This window comes from Cryptomeria japonica, chromosome 8 (assembly GCF_030272615.1).
Source record: "Cryptomeria japonica chromosome 8, Sugi_1.0, whole genome shotgun sequence".
Classification (NCBI taxonomy): Eukaryota; Viridiplantae; Streptophyta; class Pinopsida; order Cupressales; family Cupressaceae; genus Cryptomeria; species Cryptomeria japonica.
Window position 1 is genome coordinate 348290401 of NC_081412.1, and position 20574 is coordinate 348310974.

At 36.9% G+C, this 20574-nt stretch overlaps 1 protein-coding gene and 1 non-coding gene across 3 annotated transcripts in view; one reads left to right on the forward strand and one right to left on the reverse strand.

Moving 5' to 3' along the window:
- Nucleotides 1-6275: 6275 nt before the first annotated feature.
- Nucleotides 6276-20574, forward strand: part of LOC131045344 (uncharacterized) — a 35867-nt gene continuing 21568 nt past the window's right edge. The window contains exon 1 of one of the 2 annotated variants that reach the window (XM_057978928.2): nt 6276-6906. In XM_057978928.2, coding sequence (XP_057834911.1) covers nt 6360-6906 — 547 coding nt within the window. In that variant the 5' untranslated portion in view covers nt 6276-6359. The remainder of the gene's footprint in view (nt 6907-20574) is intronic. The other variant, XM_057978927.2, reaches the window with a different exon arrangement.
- TRNAT-AGU (transfer RNA threonine (anticodon AGU)) lies at nt 13842-13913 on the reverse strand. Its single transcript has one exon. It is a non-coding gene; the product is annotated as a tRNA-Thr (tRNA).

Below are 20574 nucleotides of genomic sequence, written 5' to 3' on the forward strand. Positions count from 1 at the left end.
GTGGGATAAATTCACTCACATGGAGCCACACACCACCAAGGCAGATGAAACCTTGCCCATCTTGCGCCATTTCCATGAGGCTTTCAAATCCTCCCCTCCATTCTTCTCGTATGCAATTCTCCACTACCCAACGACCTACCTCCTTCGGTTCCAACTCGAAGCACCAAGCCGTGAAAATGAACACCACATCAACATTGCTTCAATACTTGAAGGTGACGTTCAAGTATTCCTCTCCTAGGACTGTCTTGACTCTTGTCAGGAAATCCCTTTCTGTGAACCAGAAGATATTCGATAGTCTCTCATCCGATATCAATCCCCAAAAAGCCACCATTGGCTTTGAGGCCCTAAGAGAGAAATTCGCCTCCATAGTTTTGCAAAGAAAAAGCTTATTCATTTTGTGTCACTCAGATTTTTGACCCAACATTCTAAAAGGCAACTAATGTCTTCTTAAGGAAGACTCGCACCCCACGTACTTCCGCCACCCGAGATCCATTAATGAAACATGCTTCTACATTCAACGACCCATCCCTTCATATCCATAATATCCACCTCAACATGATTTTTGATGGGCACGAATAACCACGTAAGTCCTACCAGCTCACTGGCTGACCATGAAGCGCCATCACCTATCAACCCCATACATCCTCTCTGGCTATCACCATCTAAATGTCAAGTGAATCAAAGCCAGCGAAGTAGCATGATTCACCATAGATCACACTAGGATTGAAATAAATCCCAGCAGGTCAGACACCTCATAACATTTAATCTGTCATCCTTCACAGAATGGTCATGAATCTAAAACAAAAGGGAGGGGGAATATTGCTCCTGAAATTCCAGCTCAAGCCCACTTCTTCCTAAATTGAAAGTTTGAAATTAAAAGATTTCAATTACATGACCATTATGGTCGTATTCGACTACCTGTGTCATTCCCTCTAGAATTTCAAAGGATTGGTTGGAACAAGCATCCGCCTCTTGACTTCCTTCCCTCCTTATGTGTGATACCTGAAAATTTTGAAAGGTAGCTAGTAAGTGCCTTATTGTTTGAATATCTTTATCAATTTTTCAATTTTTAGCTCTTCCTTTGAGAATCGCATGGAAAATGATCTATGAATCTCCTTCCAAATGGATGTTGGGGATTCCCAAGGATCCTACCAATTGAACAAATAGGAGCACCACTTTAGCCTCTGCACCATTATTTGTACCCTCTCTTAGATTTTGAAAACATATAGCAATTAGGTTACCTTTATCACCTCTTGCAATACATCCTATGCTCGACGGTCCCAAATTTCCTTTGGCCGCACCATCAAGTTAATCTTAACCCATCCCCTCTTAGAAGGTCCCCAATGGTTGGTATTATGTTGTCACTGAGAAGGAACAACCCTTCAAGGCCTATTAACGGGTAATTTTTAAAAATATATTAAAAACATACATTGTAAAAATGAATACAAGTTATCAAGATTTATGGATGAATTTAAAAAAAATAAAATACTATTTTAGTAGAAATATAATTATAATAAAATAGACATTATAGTAAAACCATATATATCTATACCAAGAACAAAGTCATCAACATTAGTAATGATGCAGGCGGGAAGCGTCGTTGGAGCAAGGGTTTCAGGGGAAGTCGAGGGAGGAGAAGATGAGGCGGAGGAAGCCGATGATGGTGATGGGGAGGTGGTTGATCCCGTTGGGGTTGGGGTTTGCACGGTTTTTGGTTTGTCCTCTCTTGGCTCTGCTCGGGTGGTATTTAGAGGGGGCTTTCTTCCTATGCTGGTGTCGGTTGGTCTCTCTCATTCCTGGATCGGGTGGGTGCTCGGTTCCGTTGAGTATGTTGCTATCACATGGATTGTGGCGAGGGTCAATGGTATTGGCGATGCTAGGGATGCGTCGGTGGTGTCTTCTTTGTTCTTTGGGGGTGCTTCATCCCAGATCTGCTTCTTGTTGCCCTAATTGGTCTATGACAATTTTTTTTCATCCAATGGTGCTTTCTATGGTGGGTGTTGGTGGTGCGGATGAGGTTGTGCGTGATGATGGGGTTCTCTGCCCTATCTTCTTAGCTTCTCTTCCTTTCTATGTTGTCTATGGAGGTCATTGGATTTGTAGTTGCTTAGCTCTAGATCTGGGTTGGGCTTTCTTTTGGACCTGGTGGGCTTGTGAGGTGGAGATGCAGATGCTGGCCGTTGTGCTGCGTAGGAAGGTTTTTGTGGTGGCTGCGGTGGTCTATTCTTTGTCTGTAGTTTGTGCTTTCCTGGTTGTACCTTGGTGTGAGGGGCTTGTTTGGGATCCAGGTGGAGTTTGTGTTTGCTTGGAGTCTCTTCTCCCCATGGGTTGTTTTTTTTCCCTTTGGGAAAAATCTGGTGTGGATGGGGGTCTCTATTTGGGAGGTCCCTGCATCTTTTTGGTGTGGTTTTTCAGAGTTTTCTCTTGTAGATTGTGAGTGATTTGATGGATCTATTCATTTCAAGAGATTCTCCGGTGTTTTGTAGGTTGTCTTCTTTCCATTTCTCTCAATCTGTCCTATTGAGGTGGACCACTCTTCTATAGAGGGGACGAGTTGTGGGCAGAGTTTGGTGGGATGGCTCCTGCTAGGGGTATTGGATACCCTTTTGTTCGAGGTTGGATGTGCTCTTGTGATTATCTCTATGTCATTGGGTTTATTTCCCTCTTCTCCTATAGAGGTGGAGATTCTAGTGAAGCTTGTTGGCATAGAGTCTTTCTGGTGTTGGCCTCTCTTTTTGTTCAAGGTTTTGGGAGCCTTTTCAAAACCTTTCCTTCCAGATAAGCATCATGTGATTATTTGTTAGTTGTTGGACTATGTTTCTCTGCGGATGGTCTCTTTCCTTCCAACTCCCATTGAAGTGGTTCCCTATCCTATAGAGGTGGAGAGGTGTTGTATTGGAAGGTGGGCTCTGATTAGATGTTGGGTGGTGACATGCATCCTCCTACTAGTTATGAGATCTATTTCAAAACCCATTTTGAAGGTTCAGGATGCCTTTCAGAATCCCCCTTTTGAATGTTGCTCTATGTTTATTTTTTTGATGCCCGACTCAGGTTGTGGGAGCCTTGTAAACCCCATAGACAAGCTGGATGCTAGTAATTTTCAAGAGCCCAGCCTGGGCAGTTGCTATTTTGGTTTTTGGTTAAGGACAGGTTTTGCTTTTGGCGATATGAGGTCTATGTTGTAGGTTAAGGGAGCCTAGGAAAACCCTTCTCTGTTGGTTTTGGGGGTCAGTTGAAAACCCAGGCTGATGGTTAGGGGAGCCTTTCAAAACCCTTTGAGTCCATATTGTGACTGTATGGCTATCTGTTGTAATCTAGTGTCTTTGAAGGTTATGGGTGCCTGGAAACACCCATGGTGTCAGTCGAAGGTTAAGGGAGCCTTAGTAAAACCCTTGTGCATGTATTAGGGGCTGGTCTTTTCAGTTTGGGTTGTAGTTGGGCTGCTGGTTTTCTGATGATTATTCTTTTGGGCAGCGTTGTATTGTGGGTTGTAGATCCTGGTAAAATCTGAGAGTTTCGGGTCCCTTCAAAACCTTTTGTATGGGGTTTCAGGTCCCCTTAAAACCTTTTTATCCTTAATCAAAAACCATATATATCTAAGTCTTATTAATCATATAGATTAAATATATAAAATTATAATTTACCCAAAAAAAGTATTGTAAGTAAATTTATTTTTCTCTTAAGAATATTTCTTTATAATCATGAAATTTTATACATACCAGACCTCATTCTATTTTTGTTGATTTTGATAAAACATATTGATACATGTACAAAGTGATAATAAGATGAACTTATGTGAAGTTGTAGCTATTCCTCTATCCTTGGTTCATCTTTATATAGACATATTTTTGTGCATTTAGCCCACACCCTATCATTGTGTGGACATGTTTCAATACATTCACTTCATTTTCTCATTTATCACACTTATTCGTACACCCACCTCCATGTAGCAATTATGCATAAATGGATTTTGTTATAAAGCTTTGGAAACTTTCAAGCGAATGCACAAGATAGCTTTAATGCCAAGTTCCAATTTCCTCACTACTTTGTACCGATATGGGAACTTGAAATAATTTTTTTTTAAAGAAATGTGGTCTCTTGGAGCACCATGTAAAAAATTAGAGGCTTTGGAACACTACATGCACATCATCAAATCATATCATTTAGAGGATTTTAGTGCCATAAATTAGTGGGGTGCAAAAAGTATTCAATTTCAACAATACTTTGACCACACACACTTGGCAATACATGTAGCAAGTGCAAGGTAGTATCATGATGTAGTTGGATAGTGTCTATAGGATGATGAAAATGATGGGCTCAACACATGATAGCCATGGGCAATAGAATTGATGCAATCTTTTTGAAATCTATTTTGGGCTTATAAGTAGAAGAGGATGAAGCTAATTTGAGCAAGCTTGTTTTTTTAATATTTTACAATTGGAAAGACTTGTGTTGGTACTAGGGGATACTAAACCAGTATTTGTGGAAGTTGATAGTGTTGGAGCACCCAGGAGAACAACTCACAAACCGAAAGAAACCTTCATAATACAAAGAGAGAGCAACTCTCACAATGCTATTTCACCAAAATGAGATAATCACCAATGTACAAATAACCTTGTATAAATAGCACAAGTACGATGAGGTAGAGATAATTGCTATTTGAATACTAGCTACAAATATTAAATGCACTGCTGACAATATTAAATATTAAGCAACTAATATCTAATATTGAGATATGTCAGCTACCTAAGTAAAACTCAAGCTTTTGTGATTGAAATAAAACCACTTTCACACCAATTGATAGAGCTTTTGAGGAATATAAAGATAAGCAACAATAGCAGGTTAACTCTTTCAATTTTTTGATAGTAGAATTATTATGTAGACTTGTTATGTTAATTGGGGGGGAGGGAGAATTTCAATCTAGTTTTGTTTATGTGGACTGGAAGGCTGTGATGCATTATAGCACACAAGAGATGTTGATTCTATTGTTGTAAGGTCGACATATTGACCCAATTGTTCAACCTAACTACTATCCTCTTTGCAATTAGAAAATTAAACTTTTATTATATAACATATGTGCAACATGTATCAATTTATGAAAAGGACACATATGAAATTGATAAATTATTGAGACAACTTTGCATGGATAAGACTCATTTAAACTCTTATGATTGATAAAATGATTGGTAATTTTTTAGTTATGGTTTTAATTCTAATGACTTAAGCTTCCCTACTCTAGTTAACTACTAGTTTATGGGATCGAGGCATTAGTTTCCCTTTTGATTTTTATTGTTGTTAGTAATTACATGACCTAGTGAGTATACGTGTCTTTAAATTCTTTGGATTCATAATCAAGTCTCTATTGCACTTGCTTTACCTATTAAAAAAGAGTATCATTCTATCATTTCACACAACTATTTAGTCAAAAGTGAATAGCTAGAAATATTTTGCAATGACATATGCTTATGTTTTTTTGAAAAGCTAGGATTTTTATATGTGATTTTGGTCAAGTTTATACAAATGAAATATTAATCATTGATATTTACACACATTTTATCACTAAATATTTGATATAAATGGGATCCTAAAAAAGTCTAATAATGTGAGTCCAAGCACTACTATCACGTAATCCCTTGCCCCAAGTAACCTTGGATAAAAAAAAATTCAATCGATTTTCTACTTTTATTAATCTTTTATCTCGAACAAAAAATATTAATCAAAAGAACTACATAGGAATGTAAATAAGATGAAAAGCAAAAATGTTAATCGTTTAGATAAGAACCAACTCGCATCAACTTATATGCGAAATTGGAAGATGGATGATACCTAAAGAGGAGTGGGCAGATAAAAGATGTAGATATTGCACTCAAAGAGTGGTGGAGACATAATGACATTACATCATGGAGTGTCCAACCTACAAGAATCAACTATACTAAGACACTAAACGTAATCACTTTAAGTAATTTGTTTGAATAAGAAAAGATAACAAGAGTTGCAGAAGACTTCCTGATCAAGATACATAGTAAAAAATCCAAGATACAAAGGAAAAAGAAGGTTTAGTAAGACATAAGATTGTGGGCTTTACATGTTTTTATGTTTTTCTTTTATGACTACCCATGGATCCCATAGACTGTTTAGCCTCCCAAACATTATTAAAAACATTTTCATTCATTTAATACAATAACATTTATTTATCATTAAAAGTGTAACTCTATTTACAAGTTAATTAATTGTGTCGAAAGCAATTCAAATTCCATACATCCTTAAACACGGCAAGGATTAAATAGAGTATTCGGCGGGCTCTTGTACGACGAAACCCTCGTAAAGATTTAAACCTTGCGATTTCACCACCCTCGTGAATGTCACTCGGTTGGAGACTGTTTGGACGCTTAGCTGCATTGCCCAACACCCTGCCAAAACCCTCTTCTCGTCAATTCCGAATGGAGGCCGCCTCCTCCTCTTCACAGTGGTCATGCTCTAGCTGCACATTCCTGAACCCCCACTCCGCTAACTCATGCCAAATCTGCCATACTCGTCCTCTTTCGCATTCCCAATGGCCCTGTCACTCCTGCACTTTTCTCAATAATCTCACCGCCTCCAATTGCCAAATGTGCGGAGTCATGCAAACCGCAGCGCCTTCTCATCTTTTCATTGTTGACGACGACGAAGCGAAAGCCGAAGCGGATGGCTTGGTGGGAACCAGGTTTCGTCCTCTTCAGCAGCATAGTGAAAATCCGTCTCCTACAAAGTGTAAGCGTCCTTCAAAAGAGACAGATGAAGAGGGGTGGGTTGACATGAAAAAGTCCCCCAAAGTCGCAGCTTCGACGTCGGCTTCAGCCTCATCCATTTCCAACACTTTTCTCCGAGATTTGCACATGGACAGAGTTTCTAGGACGACTGCTGGAGGTATGCCTCTCTATTGTTTATACCATCCATATTTGTCCCTAAAATTATAATGCTATGATCTCCACTGCCTAACAAAATATCAAATCTGGTCAAGTTACTAGCCTGCAATCTTGGTTTTTTCGCTTCACTCATCCTAATCTTTTCTTTATCTAAAAAAGCCTCCAGTTTAGCTAAAGAAAAATGATATTTTGTAAGGTCTCTCATATATATGTAAACTGTAATCGTGTGCTTATATGTGTGGGCCTTTGGACGTTTATTAATAAATCTCTGTGCTCTGCACTCATCTTTTAGCTAGCAAAGTACGGCTATCATATTCTTTTTTGTAATTTTTAATAATGCTGGATTTGAGTAAAACGCTGTTTTAATCTAGGTAATCACAAGTCACAATTTTGGTCCCATGTTATTTTGTTTTTAAAACCTTTCTAAGAGTCAAATTACTGCCTCCTCCTTTTGCATTTTTGCTGAGTAAACCGGCATACACTTCCACCAATCAGAGATTGTACTGTCAATTTAAGAATACCGTTTCCATTTGGGGGGCTATCTATTTTTCCAAATTTATCTGAAATGTGTTGAGTTTTTGGCTTGTATTATCACTATCACAGCAGTTTTAACACAGGTAGCTTGCAAACAATGGCTTAAACCAAATAATGATCACTATGTTTGCACTGCTTTCCCATGGCTTGCTCAACAAAAAATGGCAGTGCTTGATTAGAAACATATTATTTATTTTTTTGATAAATTTAATCAAAAAATAGGAATATTAATCATCAATGTTATTTTTGATGATTATCTGTGGAGCTAGAGGTCTCGTTTTTTGATTTACATTACAAGAAATACCAATTTATCAAATTACTAATTATAAAAATAATGTAAGAGATGCCCTTGGAGATATTAAACAAAATAAAGTAGAGTGATTTTTATAGTTTTGAAGTTCCTTGATACATGGAAGTCTGAGTTCCCAGGTTGGATATACAACAGACAAGAATTCTGAAAACCAATAGAACTTGTAAGAATGTTCTGAGTGCTAGAGAGATATTTAGGAGCCATCAATGAGTTTTGAAAAGCACAGAAGCTACAGAAAGAGCTACATAGGTCAGAGTGTCATTTGGATGTCTTCGCAAGTTGTTTTGTTGAATGTATGTGTGAAATTGACAGTAGCTTGCCTTGACAAACTTTAAGTGTCTTAATACAAAAATCCTTGTGTAAAGCATGTTAAAATGTATCATCAAGGAAGATTTTAGGAGAAATTAATGACATTTGAGTAGGATTCAACAAATTAGAAGAATTAGCAACAAAACATTTAGAAGTGTCAAAAAGGAGTCAAAATGGCTTCAAATTTAAATGGCAATTGTGAAAGAGTCAAAAGGAGACCAAGAAGGACATGCATGTCAGTTCATGGGGGAAATTGATAAGTGTAAGCTTGAAATTACACAAGTGAATAGTGCCAAAAGAGACAAAAGAGGATCTTCAATCAAGATTAAGAGAGTTGAGAAAGCAAAACAAGCAAAAGAGCAATGAGAGAAAATAGGTTGGATCAGGGCAGTAGCAAGATCATAAGTAGATAATTAGGGTGGCCAAGTTTAATAATTGAAAGTTTGGTTGTGACATATCACATCTGAAATGGGCCCTGATTGCTTATAGGCTTTTCAATAGTGATTTTTTGTAATACCAATGACCACAAGCTATGTGGAAATGGCTTCATAGAACTTTTCAACCAGCATGGGAATCAATTCTACACTTTGTTCCTCAGGTCCTTCTGACAGCTTATAAAAAAACCTAAACATTGTTAAGATTGACAAATGATGAAAATTTTAGTTAACATAAATGATTCCTTGCCATGCTACACAAGAATTTAACAATCTGCCATGAATCAAGGATCTCACTGATGTTTGTAGATCAGGTTGATGACAACTTCATTCAATTCAGATCAAATAGTGCAGTAAATAATATAATCACTTAACCAAAACCATAATAATAATCATGATCTATATTCTACGTTACTAGTTTGTTGGCTTGGAGGTCTGATCCAGGTCTAGTTGAACCCTATCTGGATTCTGGGTTGATTAGATTGTAGGGATGCAGAAGGTCCTGTCAAATTGGTCCAGATTCATCCTGGACAAACCCGGATAGGGCCAGCAGTATTTTAAATATTTTATCTGGTATTTTTAAAATTTCAGTTTATTTGCATTGGAATCATTGAATGGTTAAACTTTAAAGTTATTTAAAACTTAATATCTATATCACAATTTAGAATATCTACAACTTCATGTATTTGGGATGTTTAAAGTTAGAGCTATTCAAAATTACAATTTATAAAAACTATAGTTTTAGATCAAATTTTATTTGTTTTTAATTTTGAATATGTATTTGAAATTTTGAATGATTATAATATTTTATTTTATAAATGCAGATTTATAATAATCAATATCAATGTTTTTAGTTTTATTTGTATTTTATTTTATTGATTAGATAATGATGTGGTGACTGCTAGTGACAAGGAATTATGATTTTGTTATTTTTCATATTCAACAATAATCTTAGTTTTTTAAGGCTACAAATATGTATATTTATGTTTTTTTTGTTTTGTTTGTATGGACGAACCCAAAATTATCCCAATCCTTTTTTTGGCTGTATCTGTTTACCAATGCCTAGCGGGTATCTTAGATCGTAATGTATTTCATAGAGGTAGTTTCTGCTGTCAACTGACAACAGATCAGAACTGATCCGTTACATTCTGGCCATTAACAGGCTATAAACAAAATAGGATAACTCATATAGTGATTACTTAGATGAAACATCCACACGTGACCTCAATAGATCAATAAATAAGTATAAATCATTATCAAAACACGTCTCTTTCTTCCACTTACAACACAGAAGTATAAGGAATGCCAAGTACATATCAGTGAATCTCACAGTAAAGCTAACTTGCTAAGACTGCTATAACCAGATACAGTTCAGCAAGGAAGACATTGATCTGGATCTGGAATGCTGCAAGTAATGGGAGAGTATGCCCTGAGTCCTTTACCGCCCAACCAATAAAACTTACAGAATTCCTGCATACCTCATCTACTTAGGAGTGGCCCTATTCTTCACAAGGGCAGCAGATAAAGAGGATTGGCAAGTAAGAGAGAATTATGTGTGTATCATCACAATCAGCATATAGAGATAAAAATCATGCAGAATTAGATGCCACTACGAACAGGGTAAACATGAATCCATACATTATGTATGTGGTTAAGCATTTCATAAATATGCCTTAAGAACAAATGTGCATGTTCAACCCTGAAAGTAGGGTTCAAGGAATCATTTATCCATGCTAATGATTCTACATTCTATAGTGTTCATACATCACAATCATGTTAAACTCAAAGTGATTCTCAGGTTTAGGATCAAAAGAAGATGAGAAGGATTCATGTATAACTACGTAACAGTCATAAGATGAAACAAAACAGTTGAAGCCATTTAACATACAGCTTGATGCAGAGTTGGATGAGCAAGTCTCCTTTCTACAGTAAAGGCTGCATGGAGTCCTTTCCAGAGAGCTTGGTGCCTTTGACTTGCGTTCATCAAAATTTGAAATTGAACTAAACAACAAAACACCACTCATGATCTATATCAAGTTCAATATTTCAAAGTGGTAAGCTTACCATCTCAACATGACATTGCATATGACGACTATTGGTACCTGAAACACAAGTCTTTCCATTTTGCACATATCATACTTATCTAAGACCAATACCTAGGTTTTCTAAGGGTGAAGTCCCTTGTAATTTATAAAGAGCTGTCAAAGTGCAAGTATTTAGCATAAAACATTTACCTCATACTTGTAGACTATCGGATAGTGAAAAGAAGTTATATCTACAGTGAAGATTCCTCACACCAGCTATTACGAGCACAAACCTTTCGTCATTTAAAAATTTGACTGATGGGATCATCGTTTGAATCAGATCTGATAACTTGTCTGTTGCCCGATTAGTAATTAAGTCAAACATACAGAATCCAAAGGGACCATTATTGACATCAGGTCTATTAAAAATTTAAGACTACAATACCAAATTTGAGATAGCTTTGTTTAGTACCGTTAAAAGATTCACAGGTTTGACTTGTCAGGATTGTAAAGGATTTTATGCACCAGAACCACCTTCTGCCGCTCATCTGTTTTATGCTAACAACTTGTATAATTTTTTGAATGAACTAAATTGTTACTGCATAGGCCTAACTTCATGCATGCAAGCCTGAATACTACCATTCCAAACCAAATCTTTAGGTTTAACAGTAACTATACATATAATGCACTCACAGAGAGTCTCAAATCATGAAGGTAAATCACAGGACTACAGTTGCACCTCATGCATGACTCCAAAAAGTAAGTTTCATTGCTCATTCTATAGAAGCTGAAGGAGCCCAAATTAAGAAGACTACAGAGTTTTGTAAAACAGGTGGAGGGATTTTCCTTTTTATATACACAGATAAGACTTAAATGATACAATTGGTAAAGCTCTATAATATATAAATTTTACATGGTTCTTCAAGGGTGGTATCTAGGCAACAAAGAAAGATGCCACCCACAGAGAAGGTTAAAGCATGCCTGAATGAAAAGCCCCTGAAAAGCAGCAACAATCTAGAAATGATGATGAAGAAAAAGGAATTCAAATTGAGAGTTGGCAAAAAGACAACATAAATCTGCCAACCACAAAAAAAGAGAGGACAAACCAAAAGATAAAAAAGATTAGAAAACTTCCATGCTAAAAAGCTGTCACTATGGCAAATAGGGAGTGCAAAAGCCAACACCAAGGATCCAAGAAAAAATAGTTTAGCCGATGACAAAATCCATGGAGAGGAGAAATCTGAAAAAATGCCAATCAAGACACACATGAGCAATTAAAAGAGATAAAATTCCCAATTGCAAAAGCAGAAAAGCATGGATCCATCCTCTTATCTTGCATGGTCCAACATTTCATAAGGAGAATTGAAACATCAATGAGAAAGAAGCTACTACCCAGCTAAAATTAAAAGAGATAAACATTCCAATAGCAAAAGTAGAAAAACATGGATCCATGCTCTTATATTGCGTGCAACAATATTTCATAAGGAGAATAGAAACATTAACCAAAAAGAAGCCATTTGCCAGGTACCTAGCTAAAATTAGCCAATCAAACCACTTTGAATGAAGTTGATTTTTTGTTCTCATAGATAATACCTTGAAAAAGAGAGAAGTTGTCATCATTAGGAAAATAATGGTTAATCAGCACAAGTCATGGAAGCAATCATGTACGTGTTGATTAGCAAGCCAATACGCAACTTTGTTGTCTTCTCACTTGACATGCTTCTTTTGGACACCATCAACTATTTCATTAATCTTTGAGCTTTCTTGATATAGGTACAACTTTTGAATCACATAAATATTAATTGCTTTTAGACATCATTTTGAATCACATAATATTATTGCATCATTTTATCCAAGCCTTGTCCTCTTTTACTTTTCGGGTATTTGTGTACCCTCGCATCGTGAACCTTATTGTTGGCTTGATAATCTAAGTCTCGGATCGCGGCTTTTATGTGTTTTCAAACCCAGTCGCTTGTCCCTTATATTTCATAATTATGTCACGGGGTTATGAGTTTCTTTAAGTTCCCAACTGTCCAATTTGTTTCCTTAGTTTCTTTGTTTTGATCGCTTGGACTGAAGTTTTTGAAAAACTCAAAGTCCCGGTCATTGGTTGTGGAGTTTTGATTTCTCACGACTATGCGATCTAAAGATCCTGCCTTGATTCTCGGGCGCCACCACCTTGTAAAGCGATCCGTACGGACTAACCTTGTTTGCTTAGCAGTCAAGCCTTGATATGGCGGAACCTTGTGTTGGGGTCGTCACGGTTCTGACTTAGCTTGTCACCATGCGACGCTCAAATTCCAAGAAACATATCATGGAAAGATTTGCAAGTACTGTTATTAATGATAGATTAAACAATTGGAAGCACGTAAAGGTGGTGGCGAAGGTCGTAAAACTTGATATTATCGTCTTTCATAGGAAATTTAATGCACCACCTTCAAGAGCCGATCAGAGTAACGCATGTGATTTTGAGCTTCCTTGTCCTAGATGGTTCTCCCTCATGATGGTCAGCTGCCATTTGATAATCCAAACCTAAATTGGCCAACAACTGAGCAAGGGAATATTATCCTAGGATTGTGGTCTCTTGCATGGAAACAGTGAACTGAATTTGCCGAATATAGAAAAACTATTGCTTTGCTAGAAAAGATTGTAGAGCAAGCTAGAAACCACGAACAACGTTTGGGAGAAGAAATTGTGGCAAGAAGGAGACCTCGTAATTAGTTTTTTCGGACATGGTGCTTAAAGGAAAGGGACCCATGATTCAGCTAGACGTGGAGCACATGTAGGACGACAGCCTTTGCGACTTGACCGACCTTGCTCGAGAACTAATAGAAGATGAAGATGAATTTTCAGCCGTCCTCTGGGTGCTCATCAAAGAGGAGACAAAGGCTGAGAGGATTGACAATCAGATTGCAGGTCGGAACTCGACGCCTAATGAAGAATTTTTGTAAAGCTTGTAGCTGTTCACAATGCAAGGATTAGCGCTTTTAATAGGATTTTCTAATACTTTCATTTTCCTTAAATATGTTTAAAGGTAGTCATTTTCAAATACGGTTACCTGTGAAATGAACCATTTCTTGGAAACGGAAAAGGGGATTTTTAGTATAAATAGATGATAGTATAGATAAAAAAAGGGGAAGTGGGGAAAAAGGACATTATAGCTTTCTCTTCTGCACAGTTTTATGGTATATGATATTGAATCTATGAACTCATATTTTGATATGGAAGGAATTATTAAGATGTTTTTGAATCTTTCAATTTTGGAACTTTTTTCTTTAAATTGTAAAGATGTGTTTCTTTACAATGGCTCTCAGTTGTTGAGACATGGACCAGCTAGGACTCGAACCTAGGACCTTCCATACACTACTGGAGTGCTCTACCACTGAGCTACTGGCCCCTCTTGGACCAGTCCATTGTCGGTCCGGTTGTGGCTTATTTCCAACACCAACACCCCCCCTTAAGCCAGACCTCTCGTGTGCTTGGGGCTCCTAGCCTGGACCTGGCTCTGATACCATGTTGAGACAAGGACCAGCTAGGACTCGAACCTAGGACCTTCCATACGCTGCTGGAGTGCTCTACCACTGAGCTACTGGCCCCTCTTGGACCAGTCCATTGTCGGTCCGGGTGTGGCTTATTTCCAACACCAACATCAGTGTCATCCTGCTATAACGGACTGTGTATGTATTTAATTCTGAAACTTTGAATTTAGATCATCTGTTAAAGGGTTCTGCTGCTCTTTCTTTCCCTGGATATCATTTGTGAGTGTGGAATAAGTAAACTTTGTGTCATTTATCTACATTCACTTCACTATAAAATCAATCTTTTACATCTACTTTCATGGTTATGCGTAGGTGTTGGTTTGCCTTTTCTGCTTTCTGGTGAAAAGCATACCCTTTGTTTCCATTCATTGTATATCATCCGAAGGTAGCTGTGCCTTGTAAAACAAGTAGAGAGCACTTGTAAATACCATTGCAAGCGACTCAATTGTTGGTCAGATTGTTATTGACATGGGCAAAAGAGTATAAAACAGAAGTGACAGATCTGTTAACCAACATCATTAGTAATCATGACATAAGATGGAACATGGTAGTGCTAGGTTATGAAGCACGCAATAACAAGTAATTACTAATAACTATATATGTATTTTTTACTGTAACTTCTCTTTTTTTCAATATGTATTTGTCACAATCTTTCATATATGCTATCTAATTCTGTGTGGTAATTTTTATTCCTTATTTCCATCTCCTCTCAATCATTCAATGTTATCACTAACATATGAAATGGTATATTTAATCCCTAACATGATACTAAACCTAGGAATATGATTGCTAGTCCTGTCCTTTCTTCAACCATGGCCTTGTATTATACTATGATTCATCATATAATGCTGCAAAGGTTGAAGACTACCTCTACTTAGTGCTGTCTATCTTGCAATCTTGAGGTGTCATGCCATGTATTGTGATTTTGTGGTGTACAATTTTTTTTCAACCAACTTGATAAAGAATATTGCTAACATCACTCTTGGCCTTTAATGGTGATCCTTTTTGTTTTCCTTTGCTTTGTATTAGTGGCCCATAGTGGTCCATTTGGGTCTGATAGCTATACCTAGAAGTAGAAATCTGTGGACTTGCCTCGAATGTGAGGCTGTTTGTTCCAATGAGATTACCAACTGTTCCCATTTGAAGCCTCAATTGATTCATCGTCTTCTGAAACAATGACATCATGTTCAATAGAATTCTCAAGTTTCACAAATGAATATCTTGTTATGTTGAACTTTTGTACCTCATTCTAACCTGCATCATTTGTCTGGAAAAGAAAAAAACAATGCACCTTAGGTCTTCTAGATATTAATTCAAGATTTTTCACTTTTGCCAAATGTTATAAATTTAAAGTCTTGGCCTTCCTATCAAGTTTACCAGTAGCAATCACCTTGAATTTGCCATTTACACTGTGCACAACAAACTTGTCAGGGCAAAGCTCATTTTTATGCCCCCATTGAATTATTTGACATACTGATTGCAAGATTCATGCTCAAATTCGGAACATTGTAGACATTCTTAATCATACATCATCTAGCATAATATTTTCACTGCCACCACCAACAACAGGGAGAGCTGAATTATCTTTTATATATACCTTGTTATTATTTGCCTTGCCAAGGCCACGGAACAAAGTACCATCCTTGGCTATGCGATGAGTACACCTGGAGCCCAAAATAAATTGGTATTTACATGTTTGAGCATGAAATGCACAAGTTTCGTGCTAACAAGATATTTCATTTACATTTCTCGTTGTGCTTGCCTTGGCCTGATTTGAGGTTCTTTGGACCTTGCTCCATAAAATGAATATTCTGGAAACCTTTGTTCTCAACATGTCCACTTTTGCTACAATAGGTTTGTTCCCTTCACTTCTTCTCCTTGCCCATATGATCACTCTTTGTTCCCATTGCTGATTCTTCCTTGGTCTCCCCTTTGATGGATGTTGCCATCACAGTAATATTGCTTTGTCTTCCTTGTGTTAACATGAACTTTCTTCTTAGAAGTTTAGAACCAGGCATACCTAATATGATGAGAATCTCTTTTTCTGCAACCACAAGATCGCACATTGTATCAAAAGTCATAGACTTGTCAACCAACTTATCACCTGCTTGGTAGGGAAGAAAGTACAGAGAAACACATCATATGGCTCTAAAAAATGAATAAGAATAATCTTAATGATATCACTGTCCTTATACTTTTCACCAGACTCATCCAAATGAAACAGAAGATCTATCACATGTGCTATTTAGTTCAGGAATAGCAAATGAAAGCAAATAATTACTAATGGTATCACTCGAAACAGCTTGAAGAGGGCTTTCTTAATGGTTTGAAAACAGGCTTAAAAGAAGTGTGTATGCAAAACTTATTGCTTTTGAAAGTTGAAATGTTAAAAATGCAATGGCTAAAAAAAATTTATTCATGTACAAATATTTGAATTCAAATAGAAAAATAAAGCTGGTCAAAATTTGCCTGATTTTGTCAAGTTTCATACTTAAAGTTGTTGTGTGCTGGCTATACTGCCCTTGCTGATTGTGCATTGATGGGATTGCCCTTGTTGACAATGTGTGGCCGCACTGCACCTGTTGAGTGTGTGCCAGTTGGATTGCATTTGTTGACTGTGCACTGATTTGGCATTAATATTAAAAAATGGTCTAATGACACTCAGAATGGAATGGTAACATCACCGCTACAGTGATTTGATGTTGCCTTACAAAATGCTGATTACAGTGATGCTAATGTCATTAAAAAATACAAGAGGGGATTTAACCCATTGATCTTCCAAGGTCTACCGCCTTCACACTGCATCTGTAACCAAGCTGGTTAGGCCTGCAAGCCTAATTGAAAAAAATGTTGGTTCTCATCTAGTTACCCTTGTCTTGTCGATTATCCCAGCTAGTCATCCTATTTATCTACAAATTGTAGCCTCTAGGCTGGTTATTTAATTAGGGATTTCCAAACTAAGAAACACACATCATAGAAATATGAAAGAGACATTGTGCAAAACACTTCCATTATATCATTACAATTAAAGAGTGCAGATCACCATTCAGATTCAATAATTATAATGCTTAGTCTATCCCCATCCATGGCCCCTAGGCTCACAATGTCATGATTAATTGGCAATCCACTTCCCACCCTTACCCTAACTTGAGACTATTCTTGATTTCCAAGTTCTGTAATGGCTGCTTACTTCTCCACATGAAAGCCTCCTATTCTTGTTAGAATGTCTTAAGTATATGCTAAGAGTCCCTACCAAATGACATGTACAAGGTGTGTTTATAGGCACCCCCTAGACTATAGTTTAGTCATCAACATAATCCTATTTAAACTTGTGGCAACACTTGTTTGAGTTTTGGAACATGGTAGTGGATTTGCGATCTTTGATGCATTTGTGCTAAATGGGATCTAATTGTCGTCCGTTATTCGTCACAATCTATGATCCTTCTTGGTCCACTAAGCTCCATTCCTTCTATGGTGACCATCTATGGACCATATTTAATTGGCAATCAACATCTACCTACTTATTCACAAAGGATTGCTAAAATGAAGTATTTCACTCTCTTCTTTAGCCCAAACCCCCTCAGCCTTTATTTGTTGATTGTTGCGTTTCTGCCTCAATTTTTGCCATTGCTTTACCAATGCTAGATATATCCCCAAAACCTCCTCATATACTTCTTGTACTTGTCTTTCTAATTCCTTGAGCTCATCCTCAATTACCTTCTCCTTTGTTGCTAATTGCTTCTTTGCCTCTTGTGCCTTATTGGCCTTTGTCAATCTCTCTCAAGGTTCTTCCACTATACTTGCCTCTTTTTCCAAATCGCTAAGAGTGCCTCGCTCATTAGTGATCTTTGCTTCTTCAATCCTTCATTAGCCAACTTCACACATATTACTTCTTTTAAGTACTCCCCTCATTGTTAGCTATATCTTTGCTAACAACTCATTTCTAGCCTCATTTGTTGCACAAGTGATTTCCTTTTGTACTCTCACCATCAACCTTGAGCAATGATTCAATTCTTGTCATCAACATCTTGGTAGTCGAACTGTCTCATCCATGACAGCCATAAGCTTTGTTGAAATAATAGCTTGTTCGGATCACCTTACAAATCAAATACATGTAACTTGTAATGAATATTGGGCAAGACCTATACATAATGTAACTTGTGGACAGGACAGGCCCTATATATAAATGTAACTTGTAAATGATTATTGGTCTGACCCTATATTGGGTGCCAACCTTAGATTATTATGAATTCAATTAGCAAGGCCGACCTAAGGCTTCTAGGTTAGTTTGTCACATATATATACAAAGTCATTTACAAGCATCAAACACACAGTCAGAAAATCATCCTCTCATGATCAGTGAATTACTTCTGCTCATCCACAGCGAATTTGTTCTTCTAACCAGCGAACTCATTCAAGGTTTCATCTAGGGCTGGCGAATACATCTCTGAGATCAGCGAACTGCTGCTAGGGCTGGCGAATCCACACACAGGGCTGCAAACTTGTTCTAAGGGCTGTGTGTCACCTTCAGACTTGGCGAATATTCTGCATCAGATTGTGAATTTCTCAGATAAGTGTTGTTCATTCTGCTGTGTGCCCTAATTCGGGTTATCTGCTGATTATACCACTTCATGTGTGAAGTGAAGTTGTAAGACTTATACTGATGTTTGAGTTAATAGTAAATACAGATTTAGACTTTGTTGCTGGGTTTTTCACTTCCAAGAGGGAGGTTTTCCCAAGGTACTGATGCGTTATGTGTGTTTCCTTTGTTATTTTCTGCTTACTGTTATCAGTCTGATCTTAAAATTAACAAGCTTTACTCCAATCATGGTCACTACTGCTTCTTTTAGGTTTTGCTTGGTCCTCATTTCTTCTTTTTGTTGTTTTAGGGTGCCTAAAATATCTAAATTTCTCTTTTGGATCTTTTTTGATCTTTTGTCTACAAATATTCTTTACATGTTTTCTTAGGCTCCATCTTTCACCAATTGAGCCACGTGCGTGTTCATTGTCTTTTTGTCTCTTTATCTTTACCGAATTGCCTTGTACATCCACTTCTAACAAAATAGTTAAATTAGGATTATAAAAACCTTTGCTATTTCATATCCATTCTTGCAGCGATTTTCAATTGTCCTAGTGACTTAGCTGTTAATTGCCAATTCTTTTTTCACCTTTGGACTCTATTGTGAAGTTTGATATACCCTCCTTGCTCCTCATAGAAGAGGCACACAATCAACTTATTCTCGTCGTAGAAATCATATCTCTTTCAAGACATTTAAAATATTTCCATGTCTTCGATCATTGTTGGCCTTAGTGGTTTTGCAAATAGGAACCTCGATATGGGTCGCGTTATACTTAGCAATATCATCCTTTCTTGTCTTGTTAGGTTTACTTGTAATCTCTTCATTTTTTTGATTCCCCCTTAAATGATAACATGCTTTGAATTCTTGAAAATCTGACCTCCTTCGGAGTGGGTTCCAACTATTAGAATATTTATTTATATTTTAGTCACCTATATTTAGTTCCTTGTTTAATGGTCATTTAACTTTTTAGTTAATTAGCTTTTTCTTTTTAGTTAATTAGCTTTTAAGCTTTATTTAGCGTTTAGCTTTTTAGTAGTTCACTTTAAACGACTTGTTCTTAATTTAGAACGTCGTCCTTGTAATCTCTTTATATACGCTTGTATATTGTTGAATAGATTATCCGATTATTGAATCATTCATTCAATTTATTTTTCATGGTATCAAAGCGGGTCAATGGGATTCTTTAAAGTTTGGTGAATTTTTTAATAAAAATTCATGTCCTTTCTGGAATATTTTCCAGATTTTTTTAAATTGTTTTTTAATAAAAAAACGATATTGCTTTTTTGAAGGCTTTTTGAGGGTTTCTGGTTCATGGGCGAATTTCTTTGTGCTGGGCAGCAGTTCATGTTTTTTTTAGGGTTTTGGAGATTTTTCGAGCCTACAACCTGGAGGTTTTTTTTTGCAGATTGAAAATTTTCTTAAGGTTTCTGCAATTTTCGACTAGGGTTTTTACCCTTCAGTTCATGTCGAAATCTTATTCTGGTTGTAGATTCATGGTGGGTTTTTCGAGACCTCAACTGGGTCATCGTCATATTTTTATGGGTGCATCGTTTTCCGTGCCTCAAATTTTTGAGTCGTCAGATTTGCATTTTGATTTTAGATCCTTGGTGGGTTTTTCGAGAGATTTTTTGGGTTGGTCTCAAATTTTCCTGGGTGCCTCGTTTTCCGTGCCTCGAATTTTGTGCCAGCGAATTTGCCTTGGAATTTAAAAAACAGTCAGTGATTTTTGCTAATTCTGTGGACGTCGGGAATTTTGGTGTCTTCTAGGCATCGTTTATGTTGTACATCCGACCTAGGGTTTCTGCCCTTATTTTTTTTGCCTTTTTTTGGGAAAAAAAAATTGTCAATATTTTTTTGGTTTTTTTACAAAAAAAGTCATTATCTACAAATTATTATTTTTTTTCTGATTATTTTCAGGAAAAATTTCAGGTTTTAAGTT